The sequence below is a fragment of the Pteropus medius genome, unplaced genomic scaffold, assembly GCF_902729225.1.
Source record: "Pteropus medius unplaced genomic scaffold, Ma_sr-lr_union100, whole genome shotgun sequence".
Classification (NCBI taxonomy): Eukaryota; Metazoa; Chordata; class Mammalia; order Chiroptera; family Pteropodidae; genus Pteropus; species Pteropus medius.
Window position 1 is genome coordinate 5,642,204 of NW_024340701.1, and position 24,320 is coordinate 5,666,523.

Consider the following 24,320-nt stretch of genomic DNA (forward strand, 5'->3'; position numbering starts at 1 on the left):
AACTGAGTGCAAAGTTCAAAAATCATTTCCTAAGAGCACAGAGTACTTAAAATGTAATACGGCTAGGTTAATGTTTACTTTTACTTTATTTCCCTTAGCATCAGGTTACCAAGTATATGTCAAATATCTTTTCCTGGATCTAGAGTTTATTGGAAATTTTAATTTATTGAAGGAGTTTCATGTATACAGACCTCTGTGAAACAACTGGCATAGCACCTTGTCTTGCCATTATCTACATCATAAAGTTGTTAAAAGGGTTATATAAAAAACGGTATATGTACAAATGTTTCAAACTTATAAAGTTCTATTTAAATGTTTGCTTTTACTCCTATACAAAATAGACTACTTTTTATAAAATCTTAAGCGAAATTAGGACATAAACAGATTCTTCATAAATATTTCATGTATAATCTTGAGTATAATCTGGTCCAAACTCCTTATTTTATATGAAGAAGTTGAGAAGTTCAGAAGGAAGTAACTTGACCTAGGCCATACTCAATAAAATAATGATGAGAGGTTTGAAAAGCCAGGGCTCCTGATTCAAGATTAATGCAAAAGGTTTACCACTATAGTTAGCTGCCTCAAATTTTGATTATTCAAAATTAATACTAACCATATAAATTTCTATTCTCCACTGACCCAAATTCTTCTACACTAAAAACAGAAAATGAGCAGTGGGTCAATTCTGGAGCCCAGATTACAATTTATAGTAATCACATGTCATGCTCCATGTAAGAAGGCAATCCTCTGGTAAAAGTTCTAATTCATTATTCGTAATTCTTCCTTATGTATTCCTTTCTGGATATAAACTGATAATACTCTTCTGCAAGGAAGGAATCAACTGTAATGACGATCTTAACTGTAAGTGCAGGACAATGTAAAAAATGAAAGTCTGAGGTAGATGGAGGGTTACTACAAGCTTCATGTCAAATAAAACAGTAGTGAGATGCTTCCCAATAGTATTAAAGTTCATGTTATTTTGTTTTCAGATTTTTAGCATACATAAGCCAACTTACAGCTGCCTCAAAATTAGTAGAAATAACTGTAGGGGTACTTAAAACACAGTGTTTGGAAGCACTGCTTTGTGGAAAGCTATATAATGAAAATAATGTGCAGAATCAGGGAAAGTGAATAATAACTAAAATCCCTGGGACTGGGCTGTATTTTCATATAGAATACTTTTTATCTGTGTGTCTGTATCTATAAAATAGCTAAAATACTTGCAATAATTTTTTCAGGAGGTTACTCCCATTTCTGAGTATAATATACATATATAAACTACATATCGATTTTTCAGTACACTTCTCAAAGTCAGACACCGCATACCATTACCTTTTTTTAAGTCCCCACTGTATCTAGGATAAATTATACTATAAGCACTCAGTACTGACACAATGATTTTTTTGTTATTGAATTTTCTTAAATTCATCATAATTCTAGATTGTGGTGCTTATCTCACATTCCTCTAAACTTCTGCAGCAAAATATGCACAAAAACACTGGAGGAGAGATCTAACTGATATGTACAGGGAATTTAAAATACAGATATGTCCTAGGTTAAAATTCAAATTACACGAACTGTTCCATAAGGTCTATAAAATACAGAGCAGTGACAATCATGATTTAGAAACAAAGTGTAATAATGTACAAGCAAAATATAGAAAATACCTTGTAAAAAGTTCCATGAGCCTAATGAAAAGTTTGAACTAGTAATGAGTTATTCAAAATCTTTGTTTCATTTTTTAAAAACCACAATGTAATATGAGTGTAGTAAAAAAATAATAATTAAAAAAAGAACAGGAGAAATGAGAAAATTTATAGAGCAAGATAGTTACACCGCACAGCAAATCTTCACTGTAGATGAAAGTGGATTACTTGTGGAGAAAAGCCTGACTGTACATATATTTCAAAAGAAAGCCACAGTTTTAAGGCTGTGAAAGATAGCCTGATACTTTTTCTTGGGTCCAACACACTGTAAGATCTCATTTCTCCAGAAAGATAACACCAGTGTTTTTAATGCAAGTGCTATTACAGTATTTTCCAAAATCAATTAACTCAGAAATATTTGGAAAACACTTGTACCATTCAATTATTTAACATTATCTGGGAAAATTCTTTTTGTAATACCCATAGATTGGATTGAGAAAATATCACAAACCAACAAATGTTTTAACGCTCAAACCTAACATACATGTCCCAATAGGAAACAGATAAAGAATGTATATCCATTTCCCCTTAAATGGTAATTCTCACATCAAAGACTTGTAGTCCATTACTCCCAGTCCATAGCCTCCCTTTACTTTATCCCATATCCCTCTCAACAGCACCATGCAAGAATGGCTTGGTGACATTTTTAATCTCATCCAGTATTTTACATCAGGCTCTCCAAAAAACACCCTAAAAATATACAAACTAAATAAAGCAATGCCCTTGCTACAAAAGAATCCTCAGGACAAGAAATGTGGGAACATTACTCCAAATTAATTGCTGTCCCTTCCCCAGTCCTCTGAATAGAAATCATGGACATGTCACCTATACAGTGCTTTTTTAAGAGTATAGTACAGTGGTAAAATCATGGATCTGGAGTCATGCCATACAAATATTTGTAAATTTTGACAAGTGCCAGAAAAAAATTGAAGAAGGACTGGTTTAATAAAATAGGCAACCTCAAAATGTATCTAGTTGGTAGAAATTTAAATTAGAGCAACCAATCTGGGAGGCATATAACTATACATATCTAAAAACCGAGAAGTATGTATACTTGGCCCAGATATTCAATTATGAATTGAATTTATTCAATATCTTCTAAAAAATAATAGGTTAAGTATGCAGGGCGTATATATAAGAGAATGTTTTCCACCGTAATGTATATAATAGAAAATATTGCAAAATTCCTAAATGTCTTCTGATTGGTAAAATTTTTATGCTACAATCACACCATGAAATAACATGTAAACATTAACAAACATTAAAAAGAATGATGAACGGTCACATTTACTTGGACAGAAAAACATTCATGAAAGGTTGTTATGAAAAACTGCAGATTACAGAAGAATAGAAATAGAACAATCTCATTTGCATTTAAAAAATTTAATCATATAATTAAGAGAAAACACCCTGGAATAATATACCAAAAATGTTAAACAATTACTATCTCTAAATGATGGGATTAAAGGTGAATATTACTTCTTCTTTATAAATTTCTATATCTTCTCATTTCATTACAATGAGCATTGGTACTTCTACAAACTGAACATAAATGCTGTTTCTATTTTGAGTAACAAAATTAACAGTAGTAAATCTACACAAAGTACAGAGATAATTGATAGTTGATTATGTAAGTCCATGTATGGACTTGACTACACCTCCTTATCTAATCTCAGCTAAGTACACACTGCAAGTTTTGACTTTCGAAAATCAGCACTTCTAAATTACAATTTAGACTTTTTTAGGACTTCGAAGGCAATGAGGGATATCTGTGCCATCCCAATACAACCAATACTGCTCTGACACTGTTGTACATTTTTAGTTTGTTTTGCAATTGTAAAGAAATTACAATTTTGTGAATGTGTAGCACTGTGCTGGGTCTCGCCTTTCGAGTTCCTGCCATCTCCCCCAACCAAAAAAACCACTTTTATAATAAACTGCCTGAAGTTCATAAGGAAAACCACAACAGAATGCCACTTCTTTAACAGCTTTAGAAAGATGTAATCATCAGTGAGGGCCCCAGGAAGTGAGGGGGAAACATCAAATAAAGTTATATTCAGACAAGTTTGACTTTTCTCTCCTTCCAAGCATCTCCATGATACTACAGGGAAGATGAACCTTAATACACAATAAGAGAAGAGAATTTTTAAAACTATTCAAATTATATAAGATTTATAATTTAATACTTAACTATGAACTTCATATTAAAAATATAACATTTAGATTTTATTCATTCAGATTAGATGGGTATGGATGGTATGCTGAACCATCCATAACAAATGTTAAGATATTCAAGAATTCATATAATTTGATTACTAGTCAGAAAAAGTACTTGAAATATATCAGACAAAGACAAATATTGTATGATCTCACTTACATAAAGAATCTAAAAAGAAAACCAAACTCATAAAAACAGAGTTGACTGGTGGTTGCCAGAAGCAGGGGGAAAATGGATGAAGGTGGTCAAAGGATACATACCTCCAGTTATAAATTCTGGGGATATAATGTACAACGTGGTAGTGATACGTAATGATACTGTATTGTATACTTGAAAACTGCTAAGAAAATAAATCTTAAATGTTCTCACACACATAGAAAAGTAACTATATGAGGTGATGAATGTATTAACTAATCTCATTATAATCATTTCACAATATATATGTATATCAAACCACCATGTTGTACACCTTAAAGTTACATTATGTTATATGTCAATTATAGCTCAATAAAGCTGGAATTTTTTTTAAAAAGTACTTACCACTAAGTCCCAATTATTCTGTTCAAGCAATGTAATAGCTTCATCAATGTTTTCAATGCCAGTACATGCCTGGAAACAAAGTAAATAAGAATTTTAGATATAATTTTGGAAATGGGGAGGTTAATGAATCTTAAAAAGGTAAATAGCATAATGTTTAATTTAGATTTGAGTAGATATATGAGTAAAGTCAAAACACTAAATCCTGGCACTTCTGAGCATTTTATACATATAGTTTGAAAACTGCTAATTACAAAGTAAATTTACATTACACTGAAATGAAAGGCAATAAAATAAAGAATAGAAAGTATGTTTAAATGTTGAGCTTTGGACCCCAAAATGATCTCTAGATCTTGAACTGCCCAGAACAACTTTTATTAAAAAGTTTCTGATGGACAACCATATGTAAAAAAATGAATATACCTACCTTGTACCTTATACAAAATAATAATCCATACCTTGCACCTTACATGCAAATGAACTCAAAATAAATAACAAAACTAAAGTAAAATCTAAAATTATAAAACTTCTAGATCTCTGCTGTCTAATACGGTAGCCACTAGACATATGTGGCTCGTGAACCCTTGAAATATGTCTCAACTGAGTTAAAATGTACTATGTTAAATACACACCAGGCTAGAACTTAGTACAAAAATAAAAATGCAAAGTATTTCATTGATAATTTTTCTATTTAATACATGTTAAAATGACATTTTGAATATATTGGCTTAAATAAAACTAACTTAATTTCATCTGTTTCTTTTTACTTTTTTAATGTGGATACTAAAAAATTTTATTTACATATATGACTTTCATTCTATTTCTGGTGCTATTCTAGAAGAAAAGATAAGAGAAAATCTTCATAACCTCTACCTACAACAGCAAAAGTACAATCCAAAACATTGATAAAATGGATATTAAAATTAAGAACTGTTCTTTGGAAGACACTGTTAAGAGAATGAAAAGGCAAGACACAGACTAGGGGAAAATACCTGCAAAATTCATCTAACAGAGGACTAACCAGAATATAAGAATTCTCAGAACTCAATTTAAACAAATTATAAATAGCAAAAGACTTTACCAAAGTAGATATACAGATGAGAATAAGAACATGAAAAATGTGCAACATCATTAGTCATTAGAGAAATGCAAAACAAGCACAGAGAGATAACGCTTCCATCCACGAGAATGGCTAAAATCCAAAGTACTGACAATATCAAGTGATGGTAAGGATGAAGAAAAAATTAGCAACTTTCATACAATGCTGGTGAGGCTGCAAAATGATGTAGCCACTTTGGAAAACATGTTAGCAGTTTCTAAGAAAGTTATGATACAGCAGTCTCGCTCCCAGGTACTTATCCAAAGGAAATGAAAACTTAACGTTCATATGAAAATCATACATAAATGTTTATAACAGCTGTATTCATAATCACTGAAAACATAAGACACTCTAAATGTCCTTGATCTATACAGTCATATGATAGATTTTGTGTACAGTCACACAAAACAGTGTGGATAAATCTCAAATACATCATGTTAAGTGAAAGCCAGACTAAAGAGGCTACATACTGTATGATTCCATTTATATGACATTTTAGAAAAGGCAAAGTTATAAGAACAGAGAACATATTAATGATTACCAGGGGGAAAACAGGCTGACTACAAGCACCAAGGGGGAAATCTGAGGGTAAGGAAACAGTTTGAATCCTGAATACCAATATTAAAAAAAAAAAAAAAAGGAACAATGGTAAACAAGACAACATTAAAAAATGTAATCTTCAATTTAAGCTAAATGAAAAGACAGGAATAATCCAAAGGTCCCAATGTACTAATAAAAGCTGCTAAGAACAGTTAAGACAGGGTAGAAGTTGCACAGGGTAGATAAACTACAGGGAGTACAGAATGAGCCCAACAGCAGCAAGTATCAGAAAGAGTAAGCAAAAACACACTTCCTCAATGACATCACCTTTTTTCCCCTCCAAAAAAAGGTGGAGGAGGTAATTTCAAGAGCCCATGCCTCCACAGAAACACCAAAAAAACTGAGCCAAAACTGTCAGAATCAAATTTGTCAAAACTCTGGGAAAGATAAAACTAGTGGCTCCTTTTTAGACTCAACATGAGCCAGAATTGAAGGCTAAGACAGTGTTGTAAACAGCCTGGTTAAGCATTAGAGCACCTCAAGACAAAGCAAGTCTGCAAAAACTGGAAAAGGATTTTCTTTATTCTCTTCATTTTTCTCTCCTTTCTTTTCCGTCTTATTTTTTATTCTAGGTATTGAAGAAAATCTTTCTCATAACACTAGCAAGCCACAGCTAAAGAAAAAGAAATTTCAGAAACTCATATACTAAATGCTTGTGTTCCCTCTCCAAAATTTATATGGTGAAGCCCTAAGCTCCAGTGTGATGGTAGTTGAAGATAGAGCTATTGGTAGGTAATTAGGTTTAGACAAGGTCATGAAGAGGGGCCCTCGTAATGGGATTAGTGCCCCTTATAAACACAAACTACCAAAACTGACTTAAGAAGAAACATAAAATCCAAATTAATTCATAACAAGAGATTGATTGCATCAGTAATCAAAAGCCTCCCAAAAAGAAAAGCCAAGGGCCAAATGGTTTCACTGTTGAATTCAACCGATCATTTAAAGAAGAATTAATACCGATCCTCCATAACTCTTTCAAAAAACTGAAGAGGAAACACTTCCTAAGTCATTTTGAGGCCAGCATCACCCTACTAACAAAATCAGATAAAAAGAACAAAAGAAAACTACAGACCAATATCGAATGTGGATATAGTTGCATATATCCTCAAAATACTAATAAACTGGAATCAGCTACATATTAAAAGTATATACCCCATGAGGAAGTGGGATTTATTCCAGGATTGCCAAGGTGGTCCAACATAGTGAAATCATTTCACCACATTCTTAGACTGAAGGGGAAAAAAACGTCAGTTCAGATGATACAGAAAAGGTATTTGAAAAATCCAACAGCCTTTTATGATAAAACATGCTTAACTTATGAATAAAAGGAAACTTCTTCAGCATGATAAAAGACATGAAAAACTCAAAATGAAAATACTCAATGATGAAAGACTAAAAGCCTCTGCCCTAAGATCAGCAACGAGAAAGCCCACTTTTTTGCCAGTTCTAATCCATTATATTAGAAATTCTAGCCAGATTAGGCAATAGGAATTTTTCAGCTCCATTAAAATCAGGTCTTCCCTTGAATCTACGTCACTAGACTCGAATTCTTTTAAGACCCCCGAATAAACTTTTAATTTGTTTTACAGCCTCAGATCTTTATTGGTCAACATATATGTACCTATAATAAAGTATAATTTATAAATTATGCACAATAATTAATAACTATAATTAATAATAATATAGGATTATAATAATATACTGTTAATAAAAGTGATATAAATGGTTTGGGGCCCATTATTAAGTAAAATAAAGGTTACTTGAACACAAGCACTGCGATACTGTGACAGTCAATCCAATAACCAAGAAGGCTACTAAGTGCCTAATGGGCAGGTAGTGTATATAGTGTGAATACACTGGACAAAAAAATAATGTATATCCTGGGTGGGACAGAGTGGGACAGTGCAAGATTTCATCACGCTACTCAGAACGATGTGCAATTTAAAACTTATGAATTGTTTATTTATGAAATTTCCCATTTAATATTTTCAGACGATGGTTGACTATAAGTAACTGAAACCACAGAAAGTGAAACTGTGGAAAGCAAAACCACGAATAAGGAGGGAACTACAGTATATGTTCCTCCTAGTTCAGAGCCCGGTTCTCAGGAAGCAAGATTGCTTTAATATTCAAATCATTTCTCCAACCTTGGATTAATTCCGGTGTCCTTACTCTTTCTCCGAACCACATTGCCTCTTAGTAAGAACACTTATAAACTAACTTTCAAAAAAAAAAACCAAAATATAAAAACCTTAACTAGCAAGTTTCATACATTGCTGGTGAAATTCTAAAATGGTAAAACACTTTGAATAACTGTTGGGCATTTTCTTAAGTAGTTAATTAATACATTATTTTATGACCCAGCAATTCCACTCCTAAGTGTTTATTCAAGAGAAATAACAATCTTCATAAAATGAAATATCCACAAAAAGATCTGTACAAGAATGTTAATATCAGCTTAATCCAAAATTATCACTAGTAACTAACAACCCAAGTATCTATCAATAAATTAGTAGATAAATGAATTATGATATATTTGTGCCATGGACTATGCACAATAGTAAAAAGGAATAAATTTCTGATACAAGCACCAACATGGATAAATCTCAAAAACTTTATGTTGAACACAAGTAGGAAATACAAAAAAAGATATGCCATATGATTCTACATGGATGATATTCAAACCTAGGAAAAAATAATCTATGGTGATAAAAAAATATTTGCTTCTGTAGGTGAGAAAACTGACAGGAAAGGGACATGAGGAGACTTTTTTAGGGTGATAGGAGAGTTCTATATCTTAATTAAAGTTACGGTTTCATGAGTAGTCTTTTGTTGGAATTTATCAAACTGTACTCTTAAGATTTGTGCATTTTCTTTTATAAAAGTATGCCTCAACAACAACAACAAAAAAGCATTACAGGAAAAAACTTAATGAGTGATAGGTCTCCCTAATCCTATTCACTTCATGCCTTCATATATTCATTCAATAAATATTTACTGAGCACCAACTATGTTCTAGGTACTGTTCTAGGTGCTGGGGATACAGTGAATAAAAATATAGGAAACACAGCTTTCATACATGAATTGCAAAGAGAAGATACAGACAATAAACAGGATAGTTAAAGTGAGTTTAAGATAATGACAAATTGAGAATTAAAGCAGGGAAGGGGGATATGAAACATTGGGAAGGGATTGAAATTTCTGATAGGTTGGCCAGAAAAAACCACACTTAATACTTTGGAGCTATATCTATGACTTGACTCTGTAAATGGAATACGACTGGACGTGAAATTATGACAATTCTGAGCCTAGGCCTTTAGAGGTATCACGAGTTTCTGCTTGTCCACTTACATTTGTGTCATCATCACAGATGTGAAACCAGGTAATTTCTGGGTTATCTACTCAGGTAATTTCTGGGTTATCTACTCAGAATGACTATACATGGAACATATCTGAGCTCAACCTGCTCGGGAGCCAAGTTGAACGAGTTCTGTAAGCAGAGCCACCCACCCAAACAGCCTAGATCAGTCAACTGAGAGCAAAGGCCTGAATAAGAGTAAACTGTTGTTTTAAGCCACTGAGTTATAGGGTGGTTTGCTGCTCAGCATTACTGTGGAGTGAAATACTACGTCTGGGGTTTACATTTTAAAAAATAGTCTAGCAATACTAAACAATTATAAAAGGAATGAACAATTGGTCTATATATTACAACAAAGAGACCTCCAAAATATATCTTTGAGAAAAAAAAATAAAGTTGTAGAAGTTTATGTACTATGCTATCATTTATTCAAGATTGATAGAATATGAAACTATAAACATACTCGCTTACATTTCTTTACAATGGGAAAATAAAGGATAATTTGTTCGATGTTAAAAAAAGAAAAGGAATAGGCAAACGGGAAAAGAAAAGAAGCTAGACTGCTTTAAGTATACTCTGACTTATAGATTTCACTTTGTAATCATGTAAATATTTTTACAGTATTATCCAACAACAAAAAATGTTTTAAGTATTCTCAAAAATAGAGTAACAATGACAAGATTTACTCTCCTGTCTGAAACATATTTAAAAATCAGACAGAACATGTGAAAAAGAGTTCCAGTCAACTCAGTTATCCAACTAAATTAAACCTTGGCGGTAATTTCTGGTAATCTAGGTCCTTCTCCCTACTACTCTCCAATGAAAGCTGGGCATTTATGAGACTATATTATAATTATTTGTTTAAAAGTCTCTCTTCTGTCTCCTGTCTTAAATTCTGATATCCTGAAATATAGGAACTATGCTTTAGTCTTCTTTTCATTCCAAGTGCACAAATAATATTTGCTCATAACTAATGCATTTTCAAATTACCCCCACGTTTTACTCAAGTATTTTGCTACATTTAAAGTGCCTTTAATGAATTTTCTACTACTCAAGACACCTCATTCTGTAAAACCTTCCCTAGCCTCTAATCCATGAAAAAATTACTTACCTGTATCTTCTTAGGACACTGTATGTGTGTATATCTCAAAGTTCCTGAGATATATACACGTATATTATAATAATTAGTAAGCTATATCCTAATCATCTGCATAATATTGTCTCTTCAAAGACGATGGTATCTTGTTCATTTTTGTAGCTCATCACCTATAACTATGTCTAGTATAACTGGTGGTAATAAATGCCTTTCAGAGGAATTAAATAATGCATCTTTAGCAAATGCACAAATTAAAGCATTGTATATGCACTAGCAAAAATTCTGGTTTTATAACAAAAAAAATGTTGGAACATTTGGATATCTAATAGAAATTGCAATAAAGAGACAACTATAGTTGTAAAGGGGGATTTAATTTAAAGGGAGGAGAAAACTAGAATATGGAAGGACTCCATTTGCTAACCAAACATGTTATACGGTAATATACTTCTGGTTACAAATCCAGTAGTAACAAAAGATGCTCACTATCACAAAGTTTAATTCTTCCTGACTTCCTAGAACAAGGACTTACTAACAAACAGTCTCCACTCCACTCTCTACAGTCTCTTACTTTGCTTGGTTTCCAGCTTACTCTCTCAAAAATTTGTAGATATAGGCTACTTCCTTCAAGTTCCTCCTCTGAAACCTCACAAAACTAGCTGTGTAAATAAAAACTTTAAAAATTGTTTAATTTTTTGAGGAAGTCCTCAAAAAATTAAGCATAAAATTATCACATGATCCAGCAATTCTAAATCTGGATGTATATCCAAAGAATTGAAAGCATGGACTTGAACAGATCTTTGCCTACTCATGTCCATACCAGCATTATTTACAATAGCCAAAACATAAGAACAACCTGAGTATCCACTGATGGATGAATGAATAAACAAAATGGGATATATACATACAATGGAATATCAGTCTTAAAAAGAAAGTTCTAACGCATGCCATAACATGAATGAACTCTGAAGACATAATGTTAAGTAAAATAAGCCAGACACAAAAGGTCAAATATTGTATGATTCCACTTATATGAGGTACCTGGAGTAGTCAAATTTATAGAGACAGAGAATAGAGAATGGTTGTTGCCAGGAGCTGGGAGGATGGAGAATGCAAAGTCAGTGTTTAATGGGTAGAGTTGCAGTTTGCGAAGATAAAAAAGTTCTGGAGATGGGCTGTTGTATGGTTATACATTAAGCAATGTTAATGACTTAACACCACAGAACTGTAAACTTAAAATGATTAAAATGATAAATTTTGTTATGTATATTTTATTACAATAAAAAATCCTGTTTAATTTTAAGATAAGCCCTTAATAACAGTTGTGCTGAGAACTTCCTACCAAGCTCAATAAAGCCAAGTTTTCAAATATCTCCTAGATTTCATTTTGTGATTTACCATCCCAAATACTGAGAGTTTCCCAGTTATGTTACATATGGGTCTAATAATAGTTGTTTCATATTTCACTTTTCCCTATTTTAAGCAAAGATGACTAGCCAGTTTCCAAATATCTGATACTGATATACCTACCACCTAACTAAAAAATTACATCAGTATCAGTATCTTTGAAGCCTGAGTGCTACTTCCTAGCTACCTTCCTTTCTCCACTAAGTTAACTACTATCCTGAATTCTGCCTTCATTATTACATCATTTTTCTTAAGAAAAATCTCTTTCCATGAATAAGCAAAATAGTCACAAAAAACTAATAATATTTAGAAAAGTCAAGATGTGTTATTCACTTATTCATTATATTTATTAAGCTCTTACTCTATTCCAGGCTTAAGAAGCTCATAACATGGTAAGAAAAAACATAAATAGGAGTGATGGGAGGAAGGAGAGGAAGATGGGAAGTGGAAAGAGGAGACAAAGACAAGAAAAAAGCACTCATGTTAGGAAACTAAAAATAATTTACTTTTATTAGGGCATAAATTTCTGTCAGATAAAAAAATTTTAATTAAAGTTTTTTGGAGTAAGAATCAAATTAGCCAAGGAGACAAAAGACCTGTTCTCAGGTCATTATAAGTCACTGAAAAAAAAAAAAGGCTGAAGAAGATACAAATAAATGGAAACATATACCGTGCTCATGGGTAAGAAGAATCGATATCATTAAAATGGCCATACTACCCAAACCAATCTAGAGATTCAATGCAATCTCTATCAAATACCAATGGCATTTTTCAAAGTGCTAAAATAAATAATCTTAAAATTTATATGGAACCATAAAAGACCCCGAATAGCCACAGCAACCCAGAGAAAGAACAAAGTTGGAGGTATCACACTACCTGTATCAAACTATACTACAAGTCTACAGTAGTCAAAACAGAATGGTACTGGCATAAAAACAGAGACATCGATTAATGGAACAGAATAGAGAGCCCAGAAATAAATCCACATCCATATGCTCATTAATATATGACAAAGGAGGCAAGAATATACAATGGGATAAAGACAGTCTCTTCAATAAATGATGCTGGGAAAATTGGACAGATACATGCAAAAAAATGAAAATGGACCACCTTCTTATATTATATACAAGAATACACTCAAAATGGATTAAAGGCTTAAGTATAAGACCCAAAACCATAACACTAGAAGAAAACTTAGGCACTAATCTCTCTGATATTGCTACTAGTAATTTCTTTTCAAACATATCTCCTCAGGCAAGGAAAACAAAAGAAAAAAATAAACAAATAGGACTACATCAAACTAAAAAGTTTTTGCACAGCAAAGGAAACTATCAACAAACAAAAGACAACCTACTGAATGGGAGAAGATATTTACTTATGATACATCTGATAAGGGGTTAATATCCAAAATACATAGAGAACTCATACAACTCAACAACAGAAAAACAAACAACCCAATTAAAAAATAGGCAGAAGACCTGAATAGATATTTCTCCAAGGAGGAAATAAAGATGGCCAACAGACATATGAAAAGAGGTTCAAGGTCACTAATCATCAGAGAAATGCAAATTGAAACCACAATGAGATATCACCTCATACCTGTCAGAATGACTATCATCAATAAATCAAAGACTAAGGTCATGCTACTCTGAACAAGCCTGATCCCATCTGATCTCGGAAGCTATGCAGGGTCGGGCCGGGTTAGTATTTGGATGGGAGACGACCTAGGGAGACCAGGTGCTGTAGTGTAAAAAATAAAAAATAAAGATTTGTGAGCTGACAAGGTCCTTGCAATCTATGAGGTCAACCAAGGGTTACTTTGCCTAAAAAAAAATAAGTTAATTAAATAAAATCAATCAATCGATCAATCAATCAAAGAACAAGTGCTGGCAAGTATGTGGAGAAAAAGGGAATTCATATATACTGTTGGTGGGATTACAAATTGGTACAGCCACTATGGAAAACAGTCTGGAGGTTCCTCAAAAAATTAAAACTGGATATATCTTTTGACCCAGTAATTGCACTTTCTGGTTATTTATCCAAAGAAAATCAAAACAATAATTCGTAAAGATCTATGCATCCCTATGTTCATGACAGCACTATTTACAATAGCCAAGATATGGAAGCAACCTAAATGCCCATCAACATACAATTGGATAAAGAAGTTATGGTTCATATACACAGTATTACTCAGCCATGAAAAAAAAAAATGAAATCCTACCATTTGCAACCACATGAATGGACCTAGAGGTTATTATGCTGAGTGAAATAAGTTAGACAGAGAAAAATAAATACCGTATGATTCCATTTATATGAGGAATCTAAGGAACAAAAAGAACAAACTAATTGAAAACAGACTCACAAATACAGAGGACAATCTGGTGACAGCCAAAGGGGAGGAGGAGGGGGGGCTGAAAGACGGGGATTAAAAGAAGTACAAATTAGTAGTTGATAGATGGTCAAAGGGATGGGGAGCACGGCAGAGGGAATGCAGTTAGCAGTAATGTAATGGCTATGTGTAGAGCCAGAGGACAGAGAGAGTAATCAGGGGGATCAATTCATAAACTATATAAATGTCCAACCAATGTACTGTATACTTGAAACTAATAACAAAATAAAATTAAAAAAAAAAAAGAATTGTGGAAATGAAGGAAAGGAGTGACAGATGACTCATCCCAACATTAGGAGAAAATTCAGATATATCCAAGGGATACTTCAAAGCAGAGAAGTGAGAGGACCTGAGTACAACACCGAGCAGACTATTATTGTCAGTGCTGCAATGGTAAAGACAATAAGATTTCCAGGCCACCACCAACTTCAGAAAGATGAGGAAACAGAAGGGCTTGAGCAGCAACAAGACAAGTCACTATCACAGAGAACACAGGAGGCAGCATAGTGAATTAAAGTGTTATTTACAGTATGGTCTTTGTCTCTCCTACATCAGCTTTACCTGGCATACTTATTAAAAATACAGGTTTTATACCATTAGTTTTCTTTAATTAATTAATTTATTTTTTATGGTGACAGTGGTTAATAAAATCCAATAAGTTTCAGCTGTACACTTTAACAGTAAGGCATATATAAGTTTATTAAAAATATAGGTTTTAGATGCTGCCAGAGACTACTGAATTAGACTTTCTGGAAGTAGGGCTCTAGAACATACATTAAGCATCTCAGGTGATTCTTATACTGATTAAAGTTTGAGAACCACATAATGGAAAGTCTTGCCTACCTCCTGACCCCCAGCTATTTTCAGGTAAATCACTTTATCTCAGTGCAAAAGTTTTGTACTGTTAAAAAGGACTACTGAATTACACTTCTAAGTTTAACCAAGAATGGTTGTTCTTTTTGACATCATTAGTCTGGTTATAACGACCTGCATAGATGCTTCCATTGGCAATGTGTGCTAAGAAATATAAATCACATCTCTACCAAGTCCCAAAATAAGCTGACATATGATTCTACACTGATGCAATCTACTCACAAGTTTGTAAATGCTTATAAATGTCAAACAGTGCCACAGTGCAAGTGCACGCACATTTTGTCAAATGGCAGTTTGATATTAGGAAATATTATCAGTCGCTGACCCAATTTATTTCTTAAATAACTTTTAACAGGTTTTTCCACAAAAAAAAAAAAACTTGAAATGTAGAAGCCATACCACAATTGAATTCTGATAAGCTATCTTTCATATATTTTCTTCATATAAGTTATGCATACATCCATGCATAGAAATGAACCAGGTACTATTAGTAAACTGGGGACCCAAGCCCTGAAAAGTTTTAAATATTTTGACAATGCATTTTTAAAGGCATCTCTGAAAATACTTATAAGTATGCTTCTATCACCTATTATAGCACTTACCATATAGTATTATAATTGGATGTTTATGTGTGCCTCTATTACTCCACTAGACTTTAAATGTCATAAATGCAGAGATCACTGACAGTCATGGTCAGTGTTATTACCCTGGTGCACAGCAAATTGCCTGACACATAGAAGATCACTCAACTAAGATTTTTTGAAAAAATAAATGGCTGAATGAATCGTATACAAATACATTTCTTATGCACTATTCAAGTGTTTTAGACACATTGATTCAATCTTCTTATCATCCTTATAAGATAAAAGTATCACTGATGAGGAAACTTAAGTTTAAAGAGATCAAGTAGCATGTCCAAGTTGCTCAGCTACTTGGTGGCAAAACCAGAATCTGAATCCAGAGCCAGAACAAAGTGTTCAATCTTTCCACTACAACCCTACAAATTTCATCAAGGTGTTAACATCAAATAGGAAGAATATCTGTAGCACAGCCTTAGGAAGGCTTGGATTGTTCCCCAATTTCAAGAAGAGAACACTGTGAGCAAGAAGAGGTAAATATCAATCAAACTAATCATATAAATACATGCCTTACGTTTCTAACAGAAGGGTACACAAAATTTAGGAAAAGAAATATCAGAAAGTAAGAATTTGTCCATTATTGACCGAAAGAGTTACTATAAAGATATCTTAAAGATACTAAGAGATAGTATTCATGAAACCGATGGGATGACTATTTAAACACTAGAAACAGAGGAGAAATAATTCCCTAGACTTGCCACAGACTGGGTAAACCATCCCCCAAACCAATCCAGGTATTTTGTTCTGCTTCTATGCTTACCAATCCATGTTCTGATGACCAAACTGGTTTCTCAGGTATCCTAAACCAGGAAAAGGATGTTCTAAATAATAATTACAAGTACTGTGGTCAATGTAAAAATGTCTCTCCCATTGTAAATTGATATTCTATTTGACAAATCAGCCTCCTGTGAATCTGTGATTCTAAATTCATTTCCCAGAACATTATCACTGATGGATATTAAAATGAAAATCAAATATTTAAGTCTGTAAATCAAAAGACCAGAACATATATTCCTGACAAGTCAGCCACACTCTCATTATTTAAGCCACATGTCATTAAAAAAAAAAAAAAATTAGAACCTGGCATTAACAACCATGACTCAATCTTAGAATTTTAAAGTTAGATCTTTTTTGCACTCACTTTCAAACACATCAACAGGTAATTTTGTCCATGATACCACAGGCATATAGTAAGCTGGTTTACAAAATTCTATAGGCCAATAAAAAGCATTTCTTAGTATAAGCTAAATTTCCACCAAAATAAGCATATGATAACAGAATGAATCAATGCTAGTCTCTCATCGTCCACCATCAATTCTTTTTCACACTTAGCCCACTGGCAAACTGCTTTTCCAAAACTACTAAAATTAGAGCATCAAAACAAAAAATCTGAGAGATTTACTTAGCATTTCATCACATTCCACTTTGAGATGTGAGAGAGAAAACACCAAAATATGACTTGGATTTTAAGCCCTTAAGGCTTAAAGTCCCCTATATGTGAAGCCCTTGAAAAACGCAGGTCTCTAACAAGCACTTTGCATTTAATTCTATTCTGCCTTATACTATTATTTGCTTCATAATGTTATTATGAAATTTTGGAAGCCTCAAACATGATGCCAGTTTTCTGTCAAGTAACATCTACTAAATTTCAGGTACCTATAGGTTAGAAAGCAAAAAATCTTGGTAAAAAGCTCCTAAAGAAAAGAGAATATAGTTTCTGACAGTCTTATGAAACAAATATTACACTTTGGGACCAGTAAGGGGGCAAGACCTCAGACAACACGCCAGGCTCTAAGGTAAAATAAAAAGGCAAGACACAGACTGTGAGAAATATTAATACATATATCTGATGACCCTCAAAAGCATTAGGATGAGAGAAAAAAATCTGACTTAAAGATTTCATGCTACATGATTTCATTTATATCAAGTCCAATAATACGTAAAATTATTCTACAGTGATAGAAATCAGAACTGTGGTTTCCTGTGACACATGAGGATTGATGGAAGAGACCTTGAGGAAACCTTATTTGAACAATGAAAATGTTCTGTATCTTTAATGGGGTAATGGAATACAACTCAGTAATTAAAAAACTACATATATATTCATATATGGAAGAAACACAAAAGCATTATATTGAGGGAAAGAAGCAAGATTCAAAAGACTGTATGCTGTATGACTTCATTTATATGAAAACCAATAAAAGTCAAAACTAATTTACCATGATAGAAATCAGAACAGTGGTTTCCTATGAGGCATGGGGATTGACTGGAACAGAACATGAAGGAATCTTTCTAAAACAATGGACATATTCTAAATCCTTATTACAGTGATGATTAGAGGGGTATATAGTTATTAAAACTCAGCAAATTATCCATTTAAAATGAGTTTATATCACTAAATGTGAATTTCACATAAATTTTTTAGTTATAAACAGCAAAATGAATAAACTTTTACTTATTAAAAGAAAAAAGCAGAGTAGTAAAGTTATGAAGTAGCAGACTTGACTTTCCAAATAATTTTAATATTGTTTGCCAAAATGTTTTTACATATCCAGCAAAGATTACCACTGCATCAAACTCTTTTATAAAAAACTAATATATAAATAATGAAAAGGCAAAGTAAATTTCAGATAAAAAGCTGAGAAAATTTCTCACCAACACATCTTTCTTGCAAGATAATCTACGCACTGTCAAAAATGGTAAATATGTGGAAAAATACAAGATATTTTTTCTTGCATTATCTATGCATTAAAAGATAATTAACTCCTTAAAGCAAAAATAATAGAAATTAGTTGTGAGGTTTATAACACATGTAGAAGTATATATGACAAGAATAAAACATAAGCAGAGAGAGAATAAATGGCAGTATACTTTTATAAGATTCCTACATTATACATGAAGTGATATAATTTAAGACAGATTGTGCTAAGTAAGCCATGTATACTGTAATCCCTAGAGCAAGAAGGGGGAATGCAAAGAGGCATAGAACATAAGGCCAAGATGATATCTTCTGGTCTCAGACTTATTTAAACTTAAACTACATTTCTGAAAATTTCTTCTCTGAGTATTTTCAGGTCAAGAATGGCCATAAAAATAATCTGTGCAAGATTTAGAAGGCAGAAGAAAAAGAAGCAGGCATTACTGCCCTAAAAAGTTTAGGGATGGCACAAGTGCAACTGTAGCTCATAAACACTATCACTGGTCTGCTGGATCACCTCACTGACATGAGGCAGAAGATAGGTCCACAATTTCTCCAGATCTGGACTAATTTTCCTTATGAACATCGATGCAAAAATCCTTAACAAAATCAAATCTAGGAATATATAAAAAGGACAACACATAACCAACTGTGGTTTCTTCAAGCAATGCAAAGATGGGTTAATATGAGAAAATCAGTAAAATTCATGCTATTAACAGAATAATGGAATCTTATGATCATCTCACTAGAAGAAAAAAAAGTATTAACAAAATTCAACACCCGCTCATTTTTCTTACTAAATGTATTGGGGTGACGTTGGTTAATAAAATTATACAGGTTTTGAGTACACAATTCAAAAATATACCATGTGTATACTGCATTGTGTTCACCATCCAAAGACAAATCTTCCATCACCATATATTTAACCCCCTTTACCCTTATCGACCTCCTTCCCTCCCCTTTCCCTTTGATAACCAGTAAGCTGTTGTCTGTTCACTTGTTGCTTTCAGTTTTATATCCCACGGATGAGTGAAGTCATATGGGTTTCAACTTCTTCTATTTTGCTAAGCATGATTATCTCAAGATCCATCCATGTTGTTGCAAACGGCAGTATTTCACCATTTCTTGTGGCTGAGAAATAGTCCATGGTATATATGTACCACATCTTCTTTATCCAATCATCTTTCATAGATGTTTTCAGGTTTTTAGGATAACAATCCAGAAGAGGGATTGCTGGATCATATGGTAATCCAATTCTTAGTTTTCGGAGGAACCTCCATACTGGTTTCCATAGTAGTTGTATTAATTTTTATTCCCATCAGCAGTGAATGAGGGTTCATTTTTTCTCCCACAACCTTTCCAACACTTGTTATTACTTCTCTTATTGATAACAGTCATTCTTACAGGTGTGAGATGGTATCTCATTGTGATTTTGATTTGCATTTCCCTAATAGCTAGTGAAGTTGAGCATCTTTTCATGTCTTTTGGTCGTTTGTACATCTTCTTGGGAGAAGTATCCGTTCAGGCCCTCTGCCCATTTTTTTATTTGTTTTGTTGTTGTTGTTGAGTTGTATGAGTTCTTTATATACTTTGGATATTAGCCCCTCATCAGAGGCGTTGTTTGCAAATATCTTCTCCCATTCACTTGGCTGTCTCTTTCTTTTGTTGGTTTCTTTTGCTCTGTGGAAGCTTTTCAGTTTGATATAGTCCCATTCATTTATTTTTGCTTTTCCTTCCCTTGCCTTTGAGGTCAAATTCATAAAATACTCTCTAAACCAAGGTCTTTGGTCCATTTTGAGTTAATTTCGATGTATAATGACAGCAATTTAGTTTCATTCTTCTGCATGTGGCTTTCCACTTTTCCCAGCACCATTAGAGAATTTCTTTTCTCCATTGCATGTTTTTGGCTCCTGTGTCAAGAATTATTTGCCCATATATATTTATGGGTTTATTTCTGGGTTCTCAATTCTGTTCCATTGGTCTGTGTGTCTGTTTTTCTGCCAATACCATGCTGTTTCATTTACTGTCACTTTGTAGTATAATCTGAAGTCAGGAAGTGTGGTATCTCCAGCCTTGTTCTCTTTTTTTAGCATTGCTTTAGCTATTCGGGGTCTTTTGTGATACCATATGAATCTGATGATTTTTTGTTTTATTTTTTTAAAAAAATACCATTGGGATTTTGATGGGGATTGCATTAAACATGTACATTGTTTTGGGTAATATGGCCATTTTAACCGTGCTGATTCTTCCTATCCATGAACACAGAATGTCTTTCCATGTCTTTGTATCTTCTGCAATTCCTTTTAATAATATCTTCTAATTTTCGGTGTACAGGTCCTTCACATCCTTTGTTAAGTTTTATTCCTAGGTATTTTATTCTTTTTGTTGTAATTGCAAAGAAATTCTTTTTTTCATGTCATTTTCTGAAATTTCATTTTGGTATATAAGAATGCAATGGATTTCTGTACGTTGATTTTGCATCCTGCAATTTATGTATTTGTTTATTGTTTCTAATAATTTTTTGGTGGTGTCTTTATGGTTTTCTACATAAAGAATCATGTCTGCAAAAATCATGTCATCTGTGACCATGTGACTTCTTCGTTTCCAATTTTAACACCCATTCAAACTAGAAATAGAGGAAACTTCATCGACTGATGAAAGAAATCTACGAAAAATCTACATTAACATCATACTCAAGAGTGGAAGACTGAATATCTTCTCCCTTGGGAACAGGCAAGGATGTTTGCTGTTACCACTTCTATTCAACATTGTACAGGAGGCCCTGGCCCATGCAAAAAAGCAAGAAAAAGAAAGGAAAAAGTCATAAAGACTAGAAAGAAGTAAAAATATCTTTTATCACAGACAAATGACTGTATACAGAAAATCCTCTGCATTCTTCAAGAAGAGAGAAACCTAGAGTGATGACAGAAGTAAATTTATAAGGTCACAAAGATATAAATATATGCCAAAAGCCTACTATACCCACAAAAAATTAAATACAGAATTACCATTTGATCCAGCAATTCCACTTCTAGGTATGTACCCAAAAGAACTGAAAGCAGGGACTTGAACATATATTAGTACACTTATTCATAGCATTGCTTACAATACCCAAAAGGTGAAAACAACCAAAATGTCCACCGACAGATGAATGAACAAAATGTGGTATATACATATATGAGAATATCATCCAGTCTTAAGGAAATTCTGAAACATACTATAACATGCATGAACCTTGAAGTCACTGTGCTAAGTGAAATAAGCCAAACACAAAAAGACAAATATTGTATGATTCCACTAAAATAAAATACCTAGAATAGTCAAAACCATGGAGACAAAAAGTGAAGTGGTGGTTGCCAGGGACTGGAGGGTATGAAGTTTCAATTTAGAAAAATGAAAAAATTCAGGAGATAGATTATGCTGATGGTGCCACAATGTCAATGCACTGAATGCCACTGATTATACACTTAAAAATAGGTAAGAAGGTAAATTTTATGTTATGCATAGTTTATCACAGTAAGAAAACCCCATTGTGTGGTTTCATGTACATAAAGATTAAAAACAGGTAAAACAGTCTACGGCCATGCCACCCTGAACATTCCCAATCTCATCTGATCTCAAAAGATAAGTAGGGTCGGGCCTGGTTAGTACTTGGACGGGAGACCACCTAGGAATACCAGGTGCTGTAGGCATAAAAAAAAAAAATAAAGTAAAATAAAAACAAGTAAAACTAATATATACACACATACACACTCACATATACGCATACATATGTGTATACACACACACATATATACACATACATAATGTTGGTTATCCTAGAGCATGGGGAGATAATGACTAGAAGGAGGCTTCTAGAGCTTGATTAATATTCAGTTTTCTTTAGTGTTGGTTTCATTGATGTGTTCATTTTATGCAAGTTCATGAAACCATACTTTCAGGATTTGTGTTCTTTGCTATATGACTATTATACTACCACAAAGTTTTGTTTTTTTGTTTGCTTTAGTTAATGACAGATAAAATGATTTTGCTGAGGTGAGAATCTAGATCATGCTCACAGCTAGACTACTTTCTGGAGCAAGTAACCTGTCCACTAAGTAAGATATATTGAGAGTCTAAAATCCACACTACAGTACACATTTGTTGCATACTATTTGTCTTTGACAAATAGAGTATGAGTCTTCTGAAATGGTGATAATATTGTTTCTATTCAAAAAGATAGTCTCAAAATGAAAGTCAACTTCTATAAATGACAGAAGTAAATAGAAAATTAAGAGGTCGATTGCTTTTCAGTCTTTTGGCTAAGATCAAGTGTATAAAATGAAGAGGTAGAAGAAAGCACTATGAAAGTCTCAAAGTATATAGAAAAAAATGTGAAGGATACATATTTGTATTGAAAATATTTTTCTACATATCAAAGCATTCACAAGGCCAATTGTTTATAGTCTCAGTTACATTCTTTAGAAAAATAAGTATTTTTTAAAAAATCTGGTCAGATATTCTGAAGTTAAAAGCTCTGAAGGCAAACAATTTAAACTTTTATTTTCAGTTTTATCAAAACAAGGAATGTTTAACACCATTAGGAAATAATAATCTTAATAATATTCCTACACATATCCAAAAATACCTAATATTGCTTTAGAATTAAAACAGAAATAAGTTATTTTATGATTCATGTAATTTACATGCAGAAAGCTGAAAGAATGTGCTCAAAAATACTATTAAGCTCTGACTTGAGTAATAGTACACAAATTTTATCCTGGACATTCAAAAAATGATACTTGAGCATGAATTCTGCATGTTTTATAAGTGTATGTGAACAAAAAATTTATTGATAACATTGGTATGGATTCATAACCCTCCAAAACGTGGAAAATTTTGGTAAATTTTACTTGTATATCTTTTAATAATAAAACTAGAGAACAGATTCATTATAAGAGTTTACAATCTCCTTTATATCCACAAGAGGGAGCAAACATTTAACATATTTTTCTGAGAATTTCATTAAATACTAATTTTAACAGAAGACTTTTAAGTGACATCAATTAGAAAAATAATAAAACAACTACCAACAGGTATTTAACTCAGTGCCTACCATGTGCCAGGCAGTATGTAGAAATACTGTGGGTAAAAGATATAGCTCCTGCTCTCGAGTTTCACAGTACTTCAGGCAACAAACTATGTCCAGAGATTTGTAAAACTCTTTAATAAGCACAAAAAAAGTCATACTTAACTTTTTTATAGCATTACTGTGAACTATAAGCATCCAGTCTGACCAAATATGATGAAAAAAAAACTAAACTAGTATCAGTAATTTATAGTCTACAACTCTAAGAGGCAAATAACATGCATTATGCCGCTTATTATATAAAGAATTCACAGTAGGCTCTAAGATACGAATATCTTTTTTCCAAGTAGACACTTATGATCTAAGCTACTTCATCTCTTTGATTTAGCTTAATCAAAATGTAAGGAAATTAACAATGACTTAAGGGAATTGGGGGCTGTAGTTAACAAAGTATTACAGGAGAGAAACAACTTTGAAATGTACTGATGAATAGTAAAATCATAATGCCAACACTGAAAATTCTCAATCACGGCCTATGGATAACATCTGAATGTAGCTATTCTTATAAGACTTAAAGAGGAATGAGTTCCAAAAAGGCATGATGAACTAGGTAGGTGACCTCAGGAAGACTTTTCC

The 24,320-nt window shown here is 32.9% G+C and overlaps 1 protein-coding gene and 2 pseudogenes across 2 annotated transcripts in view; 2 read left to right on the top strand and 1 right to left on the bottom strand.

Moving 5' to 3' along the window:
- Positions 1-24,320, bottom strand: part of FAF1 (Fas associated factor 1) — a 354,641-nt gene that overhangs the window by 302,219 nt on the left and 28,102 nt on the right. For both annotated transcript variants that reach the window (XM_039885738.1, XM_039885744.1), the window contains exon 2: positions 4,465-4,533. In XM_039885738.1, the coding sequence (XP_039741672.1) occupies positions 4,465-4,533 (69 nt within the window). The remainder of the gene's footprint in view (positions 1-4,464; positions 4,534-24,320) is intronic.
- On the top strand, positions 13,649-13,767 carry LOC120581352 (uncharacterized; annotated as a pseudogene).
- LOC120622965 (uncharacterized) lies at positions 22,190-22,308 on the top strand (annotated as a pseudogene).